The 17,750-nt window shown below is 37.9% G+C and overlaps 1 protein-coding gene across 4 annotated transcripts in view; it reads left to right on the top strand.

Moving 5' to 3' along the window:
- The window catches only part of LOC117421433 (storkhead-box protein 2-like), a 101,699-nt gene extending 84,901 nt beyond the window's left edge, over window positions 1-16,798 (top strand). For all 4 annotated transcript variants that reach the window (XM_034035864.3, XM_034035865.3, XM_059027395.1 and 1 more), the window contains 2 exons: window positions 6,842-9,131; window positions 14,786-16,798. In XM_034035864.3, coding sequence (XP_033891755.3) covers window positions 6,842-9,131; window positions 14,786-14,984 — 2,489 coding nt within the window. In that variant the 3' untranslated portion in view covers window positions 14,985-16,798. The remainder of the gene's footprint in view (window positions 1-6,841; window positions 9,132-14,785) is intronic.
- Window positions 16,799-17,750: the final 952 nt, after the last annotated feature.

Raw genomic sequence — 17,750 nt, 5'->3', positions numbered from 1 at the left:
TACTTTGAAATTGAACATTCAGAAATCGTTTGCAAAAATGCAATGGATACTTATAGGCTATTATTTTTTGTTATGAAAAGATCATAAGCATTCTTTGCATCAAATCATATCCTGGTTTTGAAGTTGCATATAAGGCCCTGTCCACACTATGCCTTTAAACCGTATTAGTTCACTTTAAACAGGCTTAAAGGTGCTGTATACAGTTAGCGCCCACATAACGTAGCGTTTAATACCGTACTGGAGAATCGGACTCGAGATCAACTCATGGTTTAGTCCGGTTCTTGCTTACATAGTTTTGTGCTGATTTATGGTAATAAATCAGTGATTCTTGAAAGTAGGGACAAAATGGGATTTGTTTTTTTTCTTAAAAACAAGTTTAGATTTATCAAATTTGATCATGCTTTTTAAGTAGACAATAGTATGAATTAATAATTTATGTAAAAGTTCAACCAACTGACCATGGTATTTTTTCATAAAAAAAGGTTAATGTAATTGATAACAGAGATTTTGTCAACTCCTTCAGACAATATAAAAAGCATGCCATTTTATTATTTATTTAAATCAGTTAGTTTGAGGGCTTTTTTCTTTTTTTAGCTGGAAAAAAGTGGGATATTTCTTGTAGAAATGTATACGAAATACACCCAGTATTGAATTTTTATGGAATCCAAAACTCTATCTTTAAGATATAAATATATTTTTTATTTTTTTTATTTTTTATATCATATCAGAAAAATACATATAAAAAAAGAACCATTTTAACAGTTCATCAGAATTTTAATGAACATTTTAAAACTATTTTGTCTAAAAATCTGCTTAATATCAGTATGACTGTGTTGACATGTACTTGACGGAGTTGACACAATGTCTGATGGAGGTGACTATGCAGGAACACAAAGACTTTCTCATTAAAACTTAAAACAGTAGTTTATTCAGAAAGTTTAGATAAAGATTATAAAAATGAGATGAAGAAAACAGAAAATCAGACATTACAAATAGTGTTATTTCTTCTTCCATAAGGTCACAACTATGATTCAGAAACTTCTTTATATTTAATAAGGTAAGCTTTAGTTTTGGAAGAAGAGTAAAGTTATTGTTTCTACAGAGAAAAGAATACATTTTTGAAAAATGCTAAACTAGGCATCAACTTTGGTGTATCCCAAAAATTCCAGAGAAAAAAAAAATCCATCAATGGATCTAGATCAGTGTGTTGGTCTCTGCTGGCTTGTACAACTCAAAAGACGAGGAAAAAAAAACATGACAGCTCAAAAACTGGACAAACCTCTCAAAGCCATGTTCCAGGTGTTGTGACCATAGACGTGGTCTGGTCACAAACGGTAAATATGTGGGTCCCAGCATACTATGGTATAAAAGAACAGGGCACTGGAAAGTGCCGGACTGAACGTCAAAAGACTGCATCTCCCAAGGGACCATGCAGGAGTTGTAGTTAATAGGGCATACAAAAATGGCTGCCGCCAGGTAAAACTACAAGTGCCAGGAGCGCTAGGGATTCAATTAAGGTAAACCAGCACAGCTGCAAGTGATTAACAGGTGTTAGTTTTGTAAGTGGCTGTGCTGGTTGACAGTAAAAGGAAACTAATTATTTTGTTCGGGGTCTGTCTGGGGGAGGCTCATGGTGTTGGCGGTTAGACTTGGAGGGTGAAAGATAGACAGAGTATTGGTAAAATACTCTTGCGAGTTGGAAAAATAAAAAAATCTTGCGAGTTGGAAAAATAGACAGAGTATTGGTAAAAAAGATTAAAAAACTTGTAAGTAGCTTAGGTACCCAGTGGATGAGAGAGGGAAGCTGCATACAGTGAAGTAAGCTCTCTGAAGGGAGATAGGTGTTGTTTTGTTTGTTTGTGTGTGATATTATTTTCATTGTGAACAAGATCACGATAATACCTGTGAAAACAAAATTTGTAATGAAAGTACAGGTACTGTCCTGTTTCAAATCGATAACCTTGGTTCTGTGTAGTTACTATCCGTGCTGATCATGAGAAAGTTCCTGACGTGACAAGCACGCTCGACCAGGAACGTGGCAGACACAATGTATAAAATGTGAAATTTAAGAGCTAGGTAGCAGTCTATTAAGATGTTCATCTTCTATAAAATCAATTACTTCTGTAGATATGCTATATATCTCTCTTAAGCTGCTTGCAAGAATAGGAGAGGCATTTCCAGTCAACAAGCACGTCTATGAGAGGACAGAAACAACATCTTCTACCTTTCCTTTGCTGAAAGGTAAGATGTGGGCCATGGGGGTGTAGAAATTCCACTTTCAGGTCTTGATGTTCAACATCTACCATGATGACTTTAGTTAATCACCAGTGATTGACATAAATGAGTGCCAGCACTTGGTTTAATTCTGATGTCCTCTGAGTATGCTTGCAAACTTGTGCAACCTGGATTGAAACAATGGCAGAGAAATTGCTTGTGGCAGAAACATGACAGTATTCTGCGGTGTAACAGATTTCCATCAGGAACAACTTGGTGAACTTTCTTGGTTGATGGCAAAGTTTTAAGATTTGAAGGCAGAAGCCAATCAAAGGTATCAATGGGACTTTCCTTAACATAGTAGAGTTGGATAGATCGCAGACTGATCAAGACCTTTTCAAAGAAGACTTTACCTCTTGGCACAGCATTCTTCTTAAGAACAAGGCTGTCAGCTGTCCTTTTCACGGTTCCTCCAAATATATTGGGCACTCCCTTTCCTTTTTGGGGTTGGAACAAATTCCAAGTGGCTGTTGTAAATCCCAATGTAGGTGGAACAAGAGAAAGAAGACAGACATTGTTCTTATTCTTATATTGCTTACTTGGACCATATGACCAGAAATGTACCGTTTTCAATATTTGGATGTTTACCGCAGATGCTTTTCAATACCAGTTCCATATACATCCAGATTGATGCTGCATCCTGACGTTTGGATTCACTGTACAAAAACCTGACTTTTCATTCTTTGTGTAATACATCCCTGTGTGCAAGTTTAATTGAGGCAGGTTTTGTCCAAAATGAGCAGCCTAAATCTCAGATTTATATTTACATTGCCATGATTCTGAAAAGTCAACATGTATCATTACAGTATCTTCATTGCAGTCTTGCACCAAATTTCTGTATTCTTTACACTGAGAGTGTGGTGTTTCATTTTTCAGGCTATTCTCATACCCCCTGATATGTTTTGAAAGGCTTCCCTTGTGTGTCACCATTTTAATGAGTTTAACCGATACACTTTCTGGTGTCATTCCCTCAATTCTCCCACTGTTTCCATGTCACTTGTGTTATGTCACATTCTGGGTCTTCAATAGTCTCTTTGTTTAAGTAACATTGACATGTTTGAAGATGATATGCTTCACTTGCTGGAGAGCAACACGCTAAATGAAAGCTGTCTTCTAGTCTAGTTGATTGCACAGATCCAGATGATTTGAGGTCCTCGATCATTAAAGCTGCATTTTCATGGTACGGACACAAAAATGTGTGGCGGTCTGTGGTTTTGAGTGCTGTTACATAAAAGGACTTTAGAGCACAGAATGAAGATCAACTGAGTCTTACAGTTGGGTTTTCTATAAGGAATTCTGTGTGCAGGTTTGAGATGGTCCAGATACAAATATTACAAAAATAAGAGATTTGCAAAAAAGGGGTTATTTCACTGAAATAATTTAAATAGTGTATATTTCCAGTATTGTACCTGCTAAAGTAAATAAATGACTAAAATTAAGGATAGATTACAGGAAGTGTTTATCAATTCAGTAAATATAGATGCCAACTCCGTCAGGCCATTTGTACATTGGGAATCTGATGGAGTTGATGTCTTACGGAGTAGACAAAATAAAACATTTGTACATCTTATCAAAGTACCAGACAAAGCAGCCATCTTGTTTGATCAAAGTTTCAAGGTAACACAAAGTGCAAATAAAATGATATATTTTTTATCTTAAATCATGTTTTAGTAGAAAAGATGTTGACATATTATGGTTGTGACAATGTTGACAAAAAAATGGTTTATTTTTAAAGATAAATAAAATACTTAAAAGGTCATGTGCTGTCCTGTCGTATAAAGAAAACACAGGAAGTGCAGAAAGGACCCTTGGAACATATCTATCTCTATTTATGTCTGATCTTAAACAGATTTTTTTTTTTTTAATCTGATGGAGTTGACACAGATCCTAGTTATGAGGTTATTTTTTGAAAGTTGCAAAAAATATCTAGTAAAACTGAAGATATACTAATGATAAATGGTTGTTGTTTTCCTTTAAAAACAGCTATATTTATTCCTTTTTTTAAAACTATGGTAATAAAGTATTTAACACTTAATTATACCGTTTTTAACCCGGACAATGGGGTTTTCTGGTGGAGACAAACTAGTGTAAAAAATAAATGCACTGCTGTGCAAAAGTCTTCGACACATTCAGGAGTTACAATGTGTATTGATATTGTGAGCATCAGCGGTTTACTCCGGACCTCCACTGGTGTTTTCTGCTGTTGTGCAGATTTGACTGTTGTTGATGCTGCTTGGTTTGGGTGGGGGGAGGCCAGGCTTGTCGTTTAGCTGTATTTAGTTCACGTTCATTAGGGTCTTCAAGAACTTGTGATCATGGCAACTCAGGGTGAACTATACATGGGCAGCTGGTGTGAGGTGTTGTGGTGGCTAGTACATCATATTTACCCAGTGGTTCTCAACAGAGGAGGCACGCCCCCTAGGGGGGGGGGGGGAGCGAAGCAATCCAAGGTGGGGCACGAGAAGCATAAAAAATTTAAACGTTTTTGGATATATATATATATATATATATATATATATATATATATATATATATATATATATATATATATATATATATATATATATCAATAGAAATGCCATTAAAAATCCTTTAAATTGATGTAAGGCATGGCAGGGTCAGAAACAATGCGCGACTGAGACGTGCCAAATGCAAAGAGTAGAAACATGCAAAAAAGACTTGCACAGCTGTGTGTGTGTTTATATATGTGTGTGTGTGTGTGTGTGTGTGTATATAGCAGTAAATATTCATTAATTACTGTGTTGAGCACACTTCAATTTATAACTTAAATACAATTATCTGCAGCAAGTATTATTCTTGTAAGAATAATTGATACTTAAATTTGCCAAGCATGTTTTGTCCAAACTCTCAAGAATCAGTGAAATTAAATATATGCACACCAAACAATAATAAAAAAGTGAATTTATTTATTTATTTTTACTATTTTACCAGAAATACTTATTTTGCCAGGTTGATAGTGAACGAGACAACTCTGCTTATTGTCATAATTTCTGACTAGTCCCATGGTAATTCTCTATTAAGCCTAATCTGTGTATACATTATAGAAAACTCTGAATGTGTTTTTATTTTTCTGAAAACGGTATACTCGTCAAATTAGTACCAGCAAAATCCGCAAATGGCAGATCTATTGCATCTATTAACACATATTCTATGCTAATGGTTATTATACACTACAGTGACTTCACTATCTTCACATGCTAGGTACAGCGATGTAGTAAGTGCATTCAATTTGGATATGTCATAATAAAGATAAAACTACACATTTTGAGCAGGATCAAAGTGCTTACATTAATCAGCAAGTTATACAATAATAGGTTGGACAATAAAAAAAATAGGAGCACCTGCCATAACATTGTTAATAGGATGTAGAGCTCCATGGCCATTTTAAGAAGTTCACATTGTTCTGGGGGGCCATAGCATTACTCAATGATTTTGGTCTCTAATTCCTCCAGGGAAGTTTGGGGTGATCAAAATCTACATCAGAGTTGGTTCATCGCTTTTGAGACTGCTCTTCACACATAATACGTACAGTTACCACAGCAGTCTGCTAAAAGCCGCTGTCTAATTTTCAGCGTTGCATCATGCTTGTATAGCTAGTAGGACATTATGATGTAATGGCAAGTAATACTACACCCATGCTTGTTTGGGCAAGAGTGGACAATGGAATGTTTAAGGGGGGGTTTGAATTGGTCTGAGGCAAAATCTATAAGAATGGTAGTAGCAGTGAGTCTGTTCATTCCCTACAACATGACTGTTCAGGATTCTTAATTACACTAAGCTGCCAAAAGAGAATTTGATATATTCTAAATTGAATTAAACAAAGTTAATCTCACTGAGTGGCCTGGCTTTATGAATCCCACCCGATCCCTTGATAAAATAAAGGCATCTATCACATATCCTGAATTGCCACAAAAAAATTAAGTATGTACTAAAAGTCAACTGACAGACATCTGAACCAACCCTGCTCCTAAACATCAACTGGAAGCCGGTATCGGTGGCTTATTAAAACGTTATGTTCGCAGAACAGATTTTTACAAACCGTCAATTCAGGTACATAATTGTACTACTGCTCACATTTGTATGTTATAAATAGTGTGGTACATATTGTCTCGAAAGCATTGACATAACAGAAAAAAATACTTGTATCCCATCACTTCTCAGTTCTATTTTCATTATTTATCTTGGCTGTAAAACTAGACATGCAATTAATTTGTACATTTTTGCTCTTGTTTTTTTTAATGGCCTACTATCCAACAGTTAGTATAGTCACAACACAAATCACATATTTCGCTACCAAGTCCAGGCATTTTGCAGTTTGTGATATATGTTAAAGTACAAGTTCACTGCTACATTTATTCTTGTAAAGAAGTTGGCACATTTTATATCAATATATATACTAGTAAGCTATTCAGTACTTTAGGATTATATATTTTTTTTATCGTTATTGCTAATGAATGACTTGTGTTACTTGTACAAAGGTGGTATTTAAAATTTACTGTATTGTACTGTATTATTACTAGACTAACAACTTTGCCCTTTGTTTCAGGTGTACCCACGCCCAGCCCAGAAATTCTACGACATACGCTGAACATGCTAGTCAGGGAAAGAAAGATTTACCCGACTCCAGAAGGTTACTTCATTGTTACTCCACAGACTTATTTTATAACGCCTTCTCTTATAAGAACCAATAGTAAATGGTACCATTTGGACGAGCGGATACCTGACCGACCGCAACAATGTACCTCTCCCCAATCTGGAACCGTTACACCATCCACCTCAGGCTGTGTGAGGGAGCGGGTCCACCACAAAAACCTCTGCGACTCCTACAACTGTTACCGGGACGACATGAACAGTATGCATGCCTCCACCCTCCAGAGAAAGTCCCCCAAGGACTGCAAAGACTCTTACTGCCCCCCATCCGTGTATCAACCACCTGCTACGGAAAAGAGCAAGAGCACGATGAACTTCTCGTATAAGACTGACACTCTGAGAAAACACAAGGAAGGCGGCAGCAGCGGGGAGAAGCAGTCCAAGAAGTTTGGTCTAAAGTTGTTCAGGATGAGTTTCAAAAAAGACAAGACGAAACACCTGGCCACCTTTTCGGCGCAGTTCCCCCCAGAGGAGTGGCCCCTGAGAGACGAGGATACACCTACCACAGTTCCCAGGGATGTGGAGATGGAGATCATCCGTCGCATCAACCCAGACCTAACTGTGGAGAATGTCATGAGGCACACAGCGCTGATGAAGAGACTGGAGGAGGAGAAGGCGCAGAGAAGCAAAGCAGGATCCTCAGCTCAGCATAGCGGCAGAAGCAAGAGAAGCCGGGGCCACCGGAAAGCCCACGGTAAATCCCGGTCACACAGTAAAACCCGGGCATCCAAAGGAGATCCCTCAGAGGGCTCTCATTGGGACCTAGCAGGTGAACGGGATTATGAATTTTACAGCTCCTCCCTCGTCAGGTCCCCGCGTGAAGGATGTTTTTCAGTGGAGCGTAACAGGGAGAATGTTATTGTGCACAGCAACCCCAATATTGTTGAGTCTCACTTCCCAGTCACACCTGAATGGGATGTGTCAGGAGAGCTTGCAAAAAGGAGGACTGAAATGCCCTTCCCTGAACCATCCAGGGGAACCTCGCACTCCAAGGTCCATCGCAGCCACAGTCACACCCAGGACAGAAAGTCTCGGAATGAAAGGTCTGGCAAAGCCAAGGAAAGGTCGCGCTCGATGGACAACTCCAAGGGCCCGCTTGGGGCTGCTTCTGTAGACACAGCAGAGGACCTAGAAGGCTGCAGCCCAGATGACCGGGGACAGGATCATTACCATGTTGATGATGGCACATTGAGACCTTCCCAGGCTCACCACTATCAAAGAATTTTGCTTTCTGCTGTTAACATTAATGCTGAGGCATGTGTGCCTGATATAGTTAAGGGGAACATGGAAGACCCTGCCGTCTATAGTCCGCTGGAACACAGCAAAACCAGAGACAGTTTACCGGCCAACAGCAAGCTCAAACCTTGCTCCCCAAAGCCAGCAGCAGACAATTCCTTTCAGTGCAATACATCAAATGAAACTGTCCTCACCGCTCCCTCTCCTTTAAGGAAACATGACCATGACACCTTGACCTTGTCAGATGGAGTCAAAAAAGTTTATCCAATTGACCGTCAGACCCCCATCCCCCCCAGAGACTCTTGTGAGTTCCAAGATGTCACTACTACAAAGGGACAAAACGGCATCAGTTTACCGGTGCCCAGCCCGATGCCAGAACCAATACCAAATGGCCGTTTGATACACCAACACAATGCTGATCCTACCACCAGTGACAAAAGGAAAGAGATTTTTAGCAAGGACACTTTGTTCAAACCTCCCCACAATGTATTGAGTGTCGGTTTTGTAGAAAGCAGCTACCAGAAATCTGGTACATTGCGGAAATCCAAGCTCATGAAATCAGCAGAGGTTCTCAACAACTGTGAACACTTTGAGCAGCCTAGTCAGCTCTCTGTTTCACCCAGCACCTCAGCACCACAGGAACCCAAGCAGCCACCTGGGGGCCAGGAAGCCAATTTTGACTATTACAACGTGTCGGACGATGATGACTCAGATGAGGCGACACACAAAAACACAGAGGAGGAGAAGACCAGGGAGGATGGCGGGACAATGCAGTGGTTACTTGAGCGAGAAAAAGAGAGAGATTTACAGCGGAAGTTTGAGAAGAACCTCACCCTTTTAAGCCCAAAGGAAAGTGACAACAATAACAGCCAAAAGTCTGCACATTCTGCCCGTCTAGACAGCATGGACAGCAGCAGCATTACGGTAGACAGTGGATTTAACTCTCCACGGTAAGACGAGTACAGTCAACTATGTTTACATGAAAGGGGGGTCTGTCACTAAAACGCTTTCCTCCTTAGAAACTGCTTCACTTCAAAATTCATGTTCTATATAAAACAAAACAGTTGGACTCGAAGAATTATAGTGGCTGCGCTATCCCTATAGGGCACATTTAAAATAGCCCTATATAAAGTGGTAAGCTCCACAATCTAACTCCTTTAATTAGTGCTGCTGCGTTAGGAATTAAGTGCCCTGCACAGATGTTGATGTAGATTGTTGAACATCCCATTTTTTAAATGGGTGGTTCCTTTGCACCCACACCCCTAGCCCCCTATACAATCCCCTGCAGCCCAATTTCTGGTTGTCACGTACATTAATAAGGAGGAAAAGGTCATTTTTACTGTATTATTTTTTTAATTATTCATTTTATAGATAGAACCCAAAGCAACTCAACCATTCATGTAAACCTAGTATTTTTTTATTTTATTCAGTGCCCTTCCTGCTGCAATACAGAATGGCATAGGTTCCATACAGTACGTATTTATGCTATTGCATAAAATCTTTGATGGCAGACCATTCACAGCAAACTAGATAAACACATTATTTGCTATGGAGAAAAAGTGAAAAGTTAACAGAAGTTGTGGCATTACAAAAATTATCAGGTTTTTGTGACCTGCCCATCAGGCTGCTCTAATTCAATGAAATATGCATTGTTGTGCTGGGGGAAAAAAACTCAGCAGATGCTTTCAGTTCTGTGTGGCATATATTGTGTGAAGAATAGTTGTATGAGGAAATTGATCTCAGATCAGTTTGTTAGTGAAGAAAATGCATTTGGAGTGAGACTCCAAACCTTTTTTATTATTATTTAAAAGGAAGTAAAAGGAAACTACTAACATTTGTCCGAAAATGTAAACAAAAAAAAACCTGTAATTACTTTGCTAGTACTAGCATGTATCTAAGAATCATATTCATGTCGTTTGTGATTGTGTGAACTGTTACATGTTTGAAGTGTGTGTTTGATTGCTGCCTATTAAAACTATGTTTTTACATTTAGCAATTACCTGTACAGTGTTTGTCTCACCTATTTATAGTAAACCTGATAAACACCTTTCCATAATGTACTACACTTCCCTCTAGAAACAACTATTCCCTGCATGAGCTGTTCTCTTTTCATGCCCAGTGGTTACTTCCTTTGCAAATATTAACCCAAGCAGTGCCCGAGGGTTTAGTTTTTAAAGTAGTACAGAGGACTTTTTTTCTGTTTCAATTCTAGCATTTGGAATATCACACAGTATAAAGTAGATACATTAGCACTGTGTGCTATACAAACCCCCAAATACATTTATTCTTGTTCTGTTATGATTTTTGATGCTCACGAATTACAGGACTCTTTAATTATGAATAGAGCACTAGCATTAACAATGAACCACAACCAAAATACAGAAGGGGTATCTGAACCAAGGCTCTGGTAATTCTGAACACAGTAAAAAAAAAAAAAATGTAGCTGAACATTTCTAGTGGGTTCCATAGTGCATTTCAGCACAGCAGACCAAGGAAGATATTTAAATCTGCCTTCAAGATGGTAAAAACACATTCTGTCTGCTGCAGCTAATAAAAATAAAATACATTCCAGGTTTCTAAAACCTCAGTATTCAGCATTATCCATAACTGAAGTCCCTCAGCTTTGAAAATCCCTTGTCGGACATTGCAACAACATTTTGTTTTGTGTTACTGATGCATTTTTATTCATGTCTCTGTACATGAATAAAAGAACCACTGCCCCATTTATTTGCAGGTTTATCCTTTTTTTCATTCAAACTAAAAGGCTCTGTGACTAAAGATTTCACCCCTCACAATGAAGAATATAGATGTATAGCCAAAAGAAAACTAACTAAAAACCAGTATGGAATGGTTTAAATATGCAGGCTCTTGTGTAACTCAATACCCTAAAGTCAGACTGAGGAAATCGAAACTAAATATATATATATAAGTGTTTTCAGGGAGCAATTTTGCTGCGGTCACATCAGAAGACCTATAATTTCACATTAAGCGGCACTATATTAAAAACCCCTGAACTTTTTCCATTCTAAACTACACTCATAGTAAAAATGATTCCTAAATTGTGTGCTTTGCAAAATAAATATTTCTTTTAAAATAGTTCAGTAAATACTAAAACTTGTTGTTGTTTTTCCTCCCCATAAAACAAACTACTGTGAAACTATAATTAACCTCAAATGTTATTCACTCTGGAACAGTAGTAAATGCTATTTGTGGCAATTGTATGCATGACTATATAGATGCAAGTATATAGATGTGTGTGCAGGGTGAGGCGGTAGGAGGTTTGGAGTTGTATCGACATTTACTGAATCACATTAGTCAGCCTTTAGTCCTTTATTCAGCTTATTGCATCTGAAGGATAAGACCAGTTCCATCATCAACCCCCACCCCCCACCCCACCACAGAACATTTTCCATCATCATCTCCCTCCATTTGAGAATTGCATGTTGCATACATTCATGTTGGAGCAGTGACAAAAACTGCCTTCTGCAGATAATTTAGGAATCCGTCATGTATTTGTTTGAATCTTTGACACATGAAAAACAAGGTATTTTCTAAGCCTCACCTTCTGTCCAGTGGCGTGTCCGCTGGGTGTGTCTAGAAATCAGTTCTGTCGTTCTATTCTGGGAGCTCATTGTATTCTGGGTGTGCTATTCTGCCCGGTCAGGAGGTTGAGAGGTACATTCGAATGAGGGTTGACTCACAGATACTGTTTAAACACACAAACTTTCAAGGAATGTAAAAAGCACGAATAGCAATGTTTTACCGCAGGTAGATACTCAATCCAATCCAATGTTATAGTTATTATCTTTTTTTTTTTTTTTTTCCTTGAATTTATCTGCATTTTGAAGTGTGTCTGGGTTTGGTCAATTTCTAAACCAGGCTCTAAACTCTGAAAAGGACCTTCTTTATCATCCCAAAGTCAAAGCTATAGTGGTTAGTACCAGGGGCAGTGACCACTTCAATAGGTTGTAATGTTGGTTTAGCAATATGACCTTAAGCAGCTAGTATATAGTATGTATACATGTCTATTGGATATGTTCATTTTTATTTGGATGTTTCTCTATTCTCAAAAAAGCTTCACAAATTTCCCAGATTGTAGTATGTGATTCTATTATCTCATTTATAAACTGAGATGACTTCTGAACATATCTAAATAAGCTTCTAATTTTAACTTCCACATAACTGTTCATTATTTCCCAGGTGACGCATGACACTAATGATGATGTCATTGCTTGGTTTCTAGAAATGTTCCAATTTAGTCTTATCTTGAATGGAGATTCAAACATACTGGGTGTTTTAAAGGTTTATATTTGCACCTTTTAAGATGTTAAATGTTTGGCTTGTAAACTGTTTATTTCTCTTACAGGTTAATTGGATTTTTCGGTGTCTTGTGTTCAGTGATCACCCGGTTGGCTTCAGTATAAATGCGTAATAATCATGTTTTTAAATGTTTATTTTGCTATATTTATCACATTTGTATTATTTCCACCCATGTTTATAAAAATTACCAATTGGTTGGTAACATAGTGTAGCCTTTTTCCATTTTTGCCTGGCAAAATAATCTTAGACTTCAATTTGATATCATTTAATTTCTAGATTGCGGTAGGTTTCTCTTACCTTTGCATTGCTATGTTACTACCTGAAGATCACCACTGTGTCGTTTTTTTTTTTGGGGGGGGGGGGGGGGGGGAGCTTACAGTTTGTGTGCTTTGGCTTTTCATAGCTTAAACCCATCAACTTTTGTACATTACTTTGCTTTATATCAAGTGAGACTGCATATGCTTATTTTTTTTGCTCCTTCTTTGATTCCCTTTGTCTGTTTCAGACAGCCCAAAAGTCTACTTATTTCTAGCAGGGTCCTGTTGAATTACCACTGGGTGGGAGTGAGGCATTTCAAAATGAACTTATGCACTGCCATAGTTTGTGCATCCATCTTAAATCCGTCACTGGTTTTAATAGTTTCACACACCACTTCAGTTGGTTCATTTGCTGGTTGGAAAGTGCCTTTACTATTTAGGTAAGAATGTACATTTGTTTTGAGAAGTACCAGTACTTTACTTCTCAAAACAAATGAAACTTGGGGATACAGAACCCCACTGGAAATGAGTGTAGCTCTTCAGTGTAGCTTAGGTATTATATATTACAAATGTATTGAAGCCATCAAAATAACGAGGCTCTTTTATGAGAAAAAAAAAAAGTTTATTGACTGTAACAGATGGCAGAATGTGTAGGCTTTAGTTTCTCCTATGCAAAAAAACATGGTCACTTCTGCAAACAAGTGTGTATGCTAACATGTTTATCTTGCATCCATGCAGACAAAAAACTAACAAAAGCTGTTGTGTTCTGCTTTATATTAGCCAAAAACAGCTCTAGGTATTGGTATGGCATGGCAGAAAATCACAGTGCCTCTGAAAACTTTTCAGGTTGGTCTGGTTGAAGCACATATAATACAGTAGTTAAACACAATATCCTGTCTTCTGACTTGAATGTCACAAATGAGGCAACTGGGCAGGTAGTGTAACTGGAGTACTGAGTTTCTGTGCAGAAAAGTTCTGATCATCAAATTATTAGATTCTGCTTAATTCTAATAGGGGAGACTAGGGATATGATTTTTTTTTTTATATAGTCAGTGGCTCAGTCTATAACAAATACATGTAAATGATCTGGACCAATTTAGTTGACCAAATTTTGGCTTGTATGTAAACCAAGTTATTTTTTGTGTAAAGATTTTTTAATTAAGGTATGAACATTACAGAATACATTGAATGCAAGCCAATATGAGCTGTGGTATTATATTTATTGACATTGACTTCAAGACCAATGTAAACAAAAAGACTAAACAACTGTTTTGTTAGGCACAGTTATGGTTAAAGGCAAAACAACCAAATTTGCTGACATTGGCAGCGGTTTTGATTTGCCACGTGGTTGAAGTCACTGAATGCATTTCCAAATTCATTCTGTTCTGTAGCCAGACTTCTGCCTCTCAGAATTAAAGAAACAGGGTTTTAGTCGGCAATACCACACAAATATACAGTTGTAAATTATCAAAACTGCGCAGCTTGTAATTCCCAGTCCTGCTGAGAGAGAGAGAGATGGCAGTGCCTCGTGGACGCTCCCTTGGAGAAGGTGACGACCTCATACATTAACCAGGGAGAGAGCATTCCACACACACATTGCAGACTCCCAGAACTCATCTCTGGCCTAGTCAGATCCTCATACCACAGGCCGTTGTGGTGTTTCAGCCTACAATTAATACAGAGGTCAAAACATTTAAAGTCTCTATTATGTCCTATTATGGTAGTAATCAGATTGTGAGATTGAAAGATACAGACTGTCTGACTGTGGTTATTACTGTTTCTTATTTTCACTAATCTGTAATTATTACATTTTTGGCCAGAAGGGAAGAGTTAGGTTTCTGTTGTGCATGAGTAGAATACTTAAACCTCCCTTTTGTCTGGAAAGCATTACATGGAACATATGTGAACAATCAGAACTGAGAAGCTTTGCTGATATGACATGGCGTACATATTCAGGAAGCCCATTATAAAATATGTTGTTTCTTTAGTTTTTTTTTCTTTATTTCTTTCTTTCTATCTCCCTATAGCACTCGTGAAAGTCTGGCTTCCAACACCTCAAGTATTGTCGAAAGCAACAGGCGTCAGAATCCAGCTTTGAGCCCTGGTCACGGTGTAAGCAGCAGCACTAAAGCTTTTAACTTCCGATCCACTGCAGACCCTCCCACCACTGAACCTGAGAAACTGCAGAAACCTTCAAACTGTTTAGCTTCTATTACCAGTGTTTAAAAGCTGACAGCAGCCAAGATTCATGTTGCACCCAAGCTAAGTCATGCACAATGCTCAGACTGTTACTCCAGAGATGACTAAGGACTTCAAGTCTTTTGTATGGGAAAAGCATGTTATAGGTAAAATCTTAAAACTCACTAAAACTGATGGTGGTTCCTAGGTTTAGCAAAAAATAAAATGGAAGCATAGCTGTTTTTCACAAACCATGCCTCATTTACGCTGATGTAAAAATGTTCTTATTCACTACCCACTGTGATCCAACATTTTTTTTTTTTATATGTACAACAGATGTACAACAACCTTTTGGGACCTGAAATCAGCTTCCTTTTTATTTTATTATACTTTTTTAAATTGCAGTTGGAAACGAAAAACAATCTCAGGTCTCAAATAGTTACTATATGTAGCAGTTTAGTTTGACCAAGATACACCAACTGTGTATACTGTACTGTCCCTGACCAGTATAGGCAAATGCGTCTTTAACACTGAATTTTTGTTCCTGAGGTTTCACTGTTGTTAAAGCACCCATAGATAGCTGTCTCAAAATTACAGATCTGTATGCATCATTGAAAGTTAAAATGAGCTCCCTGGGGCATTTTTGTTTGATCAGTGGTTTGCTTATATGCATGTTACTAAAAGCAGCCCAGCTGCTGCTTAGGTTGTCTGAATTACTTGATATAAATCCAGCTGAATGAACTGGGTTCTAAGAAGTTATGTTTACATAGGATTCTGGTATTTTGGCACTTCCTTTTGATGTAAATAAACATTAGACAACTGGTCTACTGACTTCACAATGAGTTCAAAGCCAGTAAATGACGGGTTGGTATCTAAACAGCTAGTTATTTGGTAGTTGACTTTATGGGACTTTTACAAAATAATTAACCCTTTTCCCCCATATAAAACGCCACTCGCTGTCTCTAGCAACCCAATCAAAATGACAACTGGTGGCAAACCAGCCTACAATTACGACTTGTGACAGCTGCAGGGCTCCAGGGTGCCTATCTGCTGTTATACAGATGAAAATGGCTGTAATCTCTATGACAGGCCTCTTTATTTTGTTTTGGAAGGGAATAAGGCTTAATTTACGAAAGCACACAGCATGTTATAAATTAAATTACTTCCCCTGACCTAACTCTGTTTTTTTTTTTTTTCAATCACAACTAAGGAAACAAGGAAATCTGTATTTTTGGACAATCATAGCTACTGTTGGCTTTTGGCCATGGCAATGTATAACAGTAAAGCAAGACCTTTTTCTCTGAGACAGATTTACGAATTTACATTTCATTCAGGTGCTAAATGTCTATTGTCATCCTCTTATCTGTTTTCATCTGTTGTCTACAACTGGTTTATGAAATGTCCAAAAACTATTTGTCTTCGAGATGAGCGTGTCAGGTCCGTATAGATTCAAAACACAAGGTACACTACAAATCAGTTCTGATTTTACATTATTATTAGTAGTATTATATTACATACATACATAACTACCTCCACAGCTTTTGTAATATTGTAACTAGATGAGGTTCTTTGTCTAAAAAAACTAGATGTCCATATCAGCCTGTTTCCTTCCTGAATGTTGGCGTTTTGAGATTGATCTTTTCAGATGACTTATTCAACAAAAGCATTAAATCAGTGCTGTATGTGACAACTTTGTTTTGTTGAGAATTCTACAGGTTTTAATTAAATCATGTTATAAACTCTAAACTATGGGTCAGGTTTTGCTGTATTCTCACAGCAACTACTTGAACTGGTGTACAAATAAGTAAATATCTCACCCTGTACATCTCTATAAAGATGTAGTGTCCTGTTTGTTTTCCTTAAAAAAAAATATATATATATATATATATATATATATATATATATATATATATATATATATATATATATATATATATATATATATATATAGTACTGTGCAAAAGTTTTAGGCAGGTGTGAAAAAATGCTGTAAAGTAAGAATGCTTTCAAAAATAGACATGTTAATAGATTATATTTATCAATTAAATGCAAAGTGAGTGAACAGAAGAAAAATCTAAATCAAATCCATATTTGGTGTGACCACCCTTTGCCTTCAAAACAGCATCAATTCTTCTAGGTACACTTGCACAAAGTCAGGGATTTTGTAGGCATATAGTCAGGTGTATGATTAAACAAACAGGTGCTAATGATCATCAGTTCAATATGTAGGTTGAAACACAATCATTAACTGAAACAGAAACAGCTGTGTAGGAGGAATAAAACTGGGTGAGGAACAGCCAAACTCAGCTAACAAGGTGAGGTTGCTGAAGACAGTTTACTGTCAAAAGTCATACACCATGGCAAGACTGAGCACAGCAACAAGACACAAGATAGTTATACTGCATCAGCAAGGTCTCTCCCAGGCAGAAATTTCAAGGCAGACAGGGGTTCCAGATGTGCTGTCCAAGTTCTTTTGAAGAAGCACAAAGAAATGGGCAACGTTGAGGACCGTAGACGCAGTGGTCGGCCAAGGAAACTTACTGCAGCAGATGAAAGACACAACATGCTTAGTTCCCTTCGCAAACGGAAGATGTCCAGCAGTGCCATCAGCTCAGAATTGGCAGAAAACAGTGGGACCCTGGTACACCCATCTACTGTCCGGAGAAGTCTGGTCAGAAGTGGCCTCATGGAAGACTTGCGGCCAAAAAGCCATACCTCCGACGTGGAAACAAGGCCAAGCGACTCAACTATGCACGAAAACACAGGAACTGGGGTGCAGAAAAATGGCAGCAGGTGCTCTGGACTGAGAGTCAA

The sequence above is a fragment of the Acipenser ruthenus genome, chromosome 1 (assembly GCF_902713425.1).
Source record: "Acipenser ruthenus chromosome 1, fAciRut3.2 maternal haplotype, whole genome shotgun sequence".
NCBI lineage: Eukaryota > Metazoa > Chordata > Actinopteri > Acipenseriformes > Acipenseridae > Acipenser > Acipenser ruthenus.
Note: the sequence above shows the minus strand (reverse complement) of the source record. Positions and strands in the feature narration are given on the sequence as shown.